This window comes from Rosa chinensis, chromosome 5 (assembly GCF_002994745.2).
Source record: "Rosa chinensis cultivar Old Blush chromosome 5, RchiOBHm-V2, whole genome shotgun sequence".
Lineage (NCBI taxonomy): Eukaryota > Viridiplantae > Streptophyta > Magnoliopsida > Rosales > Rosaceae > Rosa > Rosa chinensis.
The window spans coordinates 5,802,239-5,808,146 of NC_037092.1; the positions used below are offsets into that span (position 1 = coordinate 5,802,239).

At 39.1% G+C, this 5,908-nt stretch overlaps 1 protein-coding gene across 1 annotated transcript; it reads left to right on the forward strand.

Moving 5' to 3' along the window:
- The first annotated feature begins 253 nt into the window (after positions 1–253).
- Positions 254–2,619, forward strand: LOC112166466 (dof zinc finger protein DOF1.4). Its single transcript, XM_024303315.2, has one exon. It carries the CDS (start codon positions 1,362–1,364, stop codon positions 2,247–2,249), a length of 888 nt encoding a protein of 295 aa, XP_024159083.1. The 5' UTR covers positions 254–1,361; the 3' UTR covers positions 2,250–2,619.
- The last annotated feature ends 3,289 nt before the right edge of the window (positions 2,620–5,908 follow it).

Consider the following 5,908-nt stretch of genomic DNA (forward strand, 5'->3'; position numbering starts at 1 on the left):
AACTATTCACTGCTTTTTTGCCTTGTATTTCCACTGTTGCCTCGTAAGTGACCATTCTTGACATTTTGTTAACAGTATCTGACCTGCCAACCTCAATAATGGAAATACAAGGCAAAAAAAGAAGTGAATAGTCTTAACCGGTCAAGCTCAACGGGTCGACTTGCTCTGATGAATGGGGACAGTATTGTCTTTTAATCAAATTTATAATGTGGCGAAATGGACTAAATGATGTCAGCGAGAGAACGAAACCCAACTGAAACACACATCTGAGGGAAAAGAAAAAAAAAGAAAAAAAAGGACGGTGAGAAGAAGACTCAGGAATATGAAGTTCTGAACATTGTAGAGAAAGAGCTAGGCATAGCGTTGAGGTCTGACACGGACAAAATCCCAGAGACGACGACCGACATAGCCATGCCTGCTCAGCTCTGACTCGCCGCCTCTCCTCTCTTATTCATCGTGGTCCACCCTCTGAATCCAATAGCTAAGCTATCTCTTCCCCTCTATCTCTCTCTCATTTCCCATGTGTTGATATTTGCTCTGAATCAAAAGCACGGCCAAGTCCTCGACTACTGTTTGGTCTATCTGGTGAAGTCTGAATTATGAAATGGACTGGGAGGTTTTTCATGAGCTGGGTTTTGACAGATGGGAATGACCCTTATTAAACACAGCCATATCCGAACGCCATAATTATTAACCTCGCTATAATTATCCCTGGTTTTGTTAAATTCTCTCCCACAGATAAACAGAGACCGGCCTTTTTATCTCTCTGCTTCCTGGGTTCCATGCACAGCTCGATCAATTCCTTCTGTCAAAAAGTAAGGTCAATCGGATTCTGATCTCTTACTCTCTTGACACCTTATTGTTGACCGGGATAGACTGCAAAGTATCTCCAATTGGATTTTGCTTAATCTCTGAGGGAGATATTATACCCTTACTGATCCTTTTCTGGTTTCTATTTGGTTATTAATGCTGGCTTAATGAGTACTGGATCGTACGGCCCCTCGGTTTTCTTGTGGTGGTGTGGGGTAGGTGGAAGGAAAAGAGAAGAGCCTTCATATAAAGAGAAGAGTGGTCATATATGAACAAGATTAGAGTCTTGAACTCTTGAAATAAGATCATATCATCGTAATCGCCCTTGGTTTTGCAATACTGGGTTTGGTTGTCTTTGTAGTACAGATTCTCAAGGGCCAGTGATAGACACGTTGAGCCTGTTGAGTAGAGCGTAAGCTAGAAACGCTCCCGTTCCCTCATCCTTATAACCTCCTGCATGCTAAGGCATCCAACCCACCATCATCACATCTTCAATTCGGTCTCTTGTTCTGTAGTCAAATTTTAGATAAGAGCTTGAGGATTAAGCAAATATGCAGGGAGAGCGAGACCAGCAGCAGCAGAACAACCAAGAACGGAAGGTGAACCAGCAGCAGCAACAGGGACAACAGCAACCGCAGCAGCAGCAGCACCATGAGCCTCAGAAGTGTCCAAGGTGCGAGTCCCTCAACACCAAGTTCTGCTACTACAACAACTACAGCCTGTCCCAGCCCCGCTACTTCTGCAAGGCGTGCAGGAGGTACTGGACACAGGGTGGGACCCTCCGGAACGTCCCCGTCGGTGGGGGTTGCCGGAAAGGCAAGCGTGCCAAGACCATGTCCTCATCATCATCAGCCACCTCCTCTCGCTCGGTGCTTCAGCCGCAGCCGCAGCCACAAGACCACCACCAGTTGCAGCAGAGGCCATTGATGATGTCAACAGGGCCAGCTGCCCTGAACTCTCTGGCTGGCTCCCAGTACTATCCTGGTGGTACTGGGTATTTGACATCTATGCCCTTTGCTCAAAGCCTCAACCATCTTGGGGGTTCTGGTCAATTGGGATCAGGTGGTGGTGCTTCAAATTTGGGACTGCTTCATGGCTTCAATGCCATCTCTTCCTATGGCCAGCGTCAGATGCAAAGCCAGCTTTTTAAGGGCAACATGGAGCCTCCACCTCCGTACCCATCTGAGGATCATCGAGGCCTGTTGCTTCAACCAGCCAGGCCAAGTGGTTCTATGACTGATTGGCCTGAGAGCTTCATCAACAAATCTCATGCTTCTGTTTCTGCTTCTGCGGCTGCAGCCTCAGCTGGTCAAAGCGCTCTGTGGACCACCACCATGGGGCACAACACCAGCACCACCAGCGGTGCAGGCCCTTCTCTGAACTCAGCTCAGTGGCCTGATGATATTGCCGGATCTTTTGCCGCCGGCCCTCCTCAGTGAAACTTTCCGGCATGCAATGGCTCCCTCAGAACTCCAGAGAGTACCGCAAATCAACTAGTCGTCTGTTTTTTTGTTCACTTTAATTAGTATACAAGAGATGAAACTCTGTTCAGTTTCATCGGGTTTATGTACTAAATTGGTTTTACTAGGTGGTTATAATTAAGTAAAAGTAAGGGTCTTGTTTTCTTCATGAAGCATAGAGTCATTTTTTTTTGTCAAATAAGCATAGAGTCATAGACTATACAGAAGTTGGTCATGTGGGTATAGTGATGATTGTAACCGAAAACAGATTATAGCGGTCATAATTATCACATATGTTGTAAGCGAAAAACAAAGTATCAGATATGTTATTAGCCTTTTGTTTTATATATGATCAAAAGTTGATGAGCTAATTAATCTGTATTATTTGAATAACTCAAAGTGAATTGCTTGGGGTTAATTACTTAATTAGCTAGGGGTTTATGATGAGCCATTGTACTTAAAAGTAGATCAAGAACTGTATGCATGCAGAATTTTTTTTTTTTTTTTTTTTTTTTTTGAATTGACTGAAATGACTCCCAAACTTGAATTATTAGAGACAATCATGCGATAAGAGGACATTCAAAAAATCTTAATTATTAGACAGGATACAATAATCTTTAGAATTTAAGAGCAAGCCAATTAGCTCATTCCTCTAACCACATAAATAAACTCTATTTTTCACAAATAGTAAAGCGCGCAGTGGTACTAACTAGCTCCGTTGTTAGCTTCTCTTTCAGTAATGCCACAATCACACAGGCCTATTAGATGAAGCTTAACTGTATAGAACATACAGTAGATGAAGCCAATGGGTTAGGTAATTTTTGTGCATGTGGTGTGTGACTGGGTTTCAAATGCTTTTAATGGATTATCACTTGAAACTTACAGTTCCAGATTTGCTTTATCAGTGATTGGCTTTTACTATTTTTATTACCAGTATGGCTGCAAAAGCAGCGTAGCTGCTGGGGTAGTCTCTTGTAGACACAGACATTTAGATAATGGAAGGTAGAAGAAGAGAAAAGCCTGCATGCCTGTAAGTACTGAACCCATTTGAAACAACGTTTACAGGGGGAATTAGCTCAGCAAGATCTGCTACTTATGAATTAATATTAATTAGCAGTTAATTATATCTAATAGTGGATATAGATTGTGGTTTGCGAGTAAAGCTAAGCAAATCTTTGGTCTGCCATAGAGAGATCTCTGTCGCAAACAAGAAGCCTAAAAAAAAACAAGGATGAACAATATTTTATCTCGGATTTCTTTCAATTTCTAATTAAAACCATTTTGTTCTTGTTTAATAAGCTGTTGATTAACAAAATTTGTGGACTAACATTTTAATAGGTCAATGTCATGTTGTTCCTCTTTAAGAAAAGTAAGGCGGGGAAATGTGGAATGAATACGTACTTTATGAACTGAAGATTTAATTGGTTAATTTCAACCACTAAGATCCTAGGTGCGTGCATTATTATGATTGTAATTGCCACCTCTTCTTACTGTAAGATATAGGTTATAGTGGTGCCAGATAATTATGAATAATAGCGTGGTACCAGTTGTTATAATTAATGAAATTGTTTAATGGTTTTTATTTTGTCCATTTCTTATATAAAACATGGAATATCGACTAGAGATAGCTAGTGTTTGGATTTGCAACAAATTATGTCTATTAACTAAAACACAATAGGCTATTAATCCAATAGGTACGTAGTTTTTCTCTCCAAAATGTTTCATTTGTTGTCGTTGTTATACAAATTGAAATTACACAATAACTAAATAGTGGGTCGAGTTTATAACCTCATACTTACAAATGAGAAAATCATACCATTAGATTAAGGGAAAAACTCACAAACAGTACCTGAACTACGGGCCACTAATAATTTCTGTACCCAAGTTTTCAAAACTATCACAATGGTACCCAGATTATCTAACACGACCTAACATTCATACATGCCGTCCACTTCGCCGTTAACGGTGTTAACTTTGCAAGGGTAAATCTGTCCTTCCACTTGCAGGAGGAGGAAAAAAAAAAAGGATGAACAGTACCCCCATGGTGTGAAGGAGAAGAGAGATGAACAGTGGAATGACAGATTTACCTTTGCAAAGTTAACACCGTTAACGGCGAAGTGGACGGCATGTATGAATGTTTGGTTGTGTTAGATAATCTGGGTACCATTGTGATAGTTTTGAAAACTTGGGTACAGAAATTCGAAGTCGGCCATAGGTTAGGTACTGTTTGTATTTTTTTCCCTTAGATTAAACCATCATGAACTTAAATAAAACTCTAAATTAATTTTTTTTGAACCTTATGAAGATATCAAATTATTATTTACATAAAATTATAAAAAAAATAAATAATTAACTATATTTTCTTATCATAACGTGGTAAAGAGAGTACGATATATTGGTGTACGTATATGAAAAACATGTAAAGATATTTCAATTAAATCAAATCTGGATTCAGAATTTTTTTTTCTATAAAGGCAAGATCGAGACTAAATGTGTATTCTTTTATTATTATTACACATGCCTATTCTTTGATAGTCACATATCTGTGTGCATCGTGCTTACGATCCATTGGTGTATATAAAAAAATTATGTAAAGATATTCCATTAAAACGAAATCTGTATCAAGAATTTCTTTGCTATAAAGACGAGATTGAGGCTAAATGCATATCTTTTTATTATTATTACACTGCAAATGCGTATTCTTGGATAATCACATATTTGTGTGCGCCGCGGTTTATTCTTTCTTTTTTTTGCTAGTATTTTTAGGCATTTTGACCGTATCAAGAAAGTACGATACATTGATGTGTATAAAAAAAATGCAAATATATTTCATTAAAATCAAATCTAGATGTAGAATACTTTTCTATAAAGATACGATTGAGACTAAATGCGTATTCTTGAATAGTCACATAATCGTGTGCGCCTCGCATTATTCTTGTTATTTTTTGGTTGTATTTTTAGGCATTTAAAAAAATTAATTTTTATAAGCTTGCACAACATATACTTAATAAAAGTTCGTTAAAAAACAATTACCTATGTTATACCCTCAATACATAAGACTTGGCCTGCCCCGAATGCACACACTAGAAAATTGGTTCAAAAATCCAAGTCCCCACTGCTTATATATATAGACACACACACACATACAGCGCCATACTACATTACTACCATATCTGAGGTCTACATTTCTGGTTGCTTGAGTCCCAAGAGATCCGATTCAGTTCGATCTTTTACTTCTTTAGGTATTTATCGATTCAGGCTCAAGTTGGAGGCTTGGAGCTTGCCCCAAAAGTGGCTGGAGGCAGATTCAGGTCTGAGGACAAACTATAATGAGTCATTGTGTCGTCGCACGTTTGTGGGAAACCTTCCCCCATTCTTTTGCAAATTCTCCCAAGGCTCAAAGCTCAAAGCTTTTGGTGACAATAACAGATGCATGAGGGAACAATCCAGTGTCTAGCTTTAGTAGCACATCTACATTTACACGATTTTGATGGGTGAAGCCGGTTGTTTCTTCTATATCGATCATTTCTATAATTGATGTCGAAGCATGCAGAAGCGGTAGACCCACATCGTCAAAAAAAAAAAAAAAAAAAAAGACACAGACACAGACACAGACGAAGTGGACTTCCCCATCAATT

What these genes read in the sequence shown, in the direction of transcription:
- LOC112166466 (XM_024303315.2), top strand. Translation starts at nt 1,362, where the DNA reads ATGCAGGGAGAGCGAGACCAGCAGCAGCAGAACAACCAAGAACGGAAG.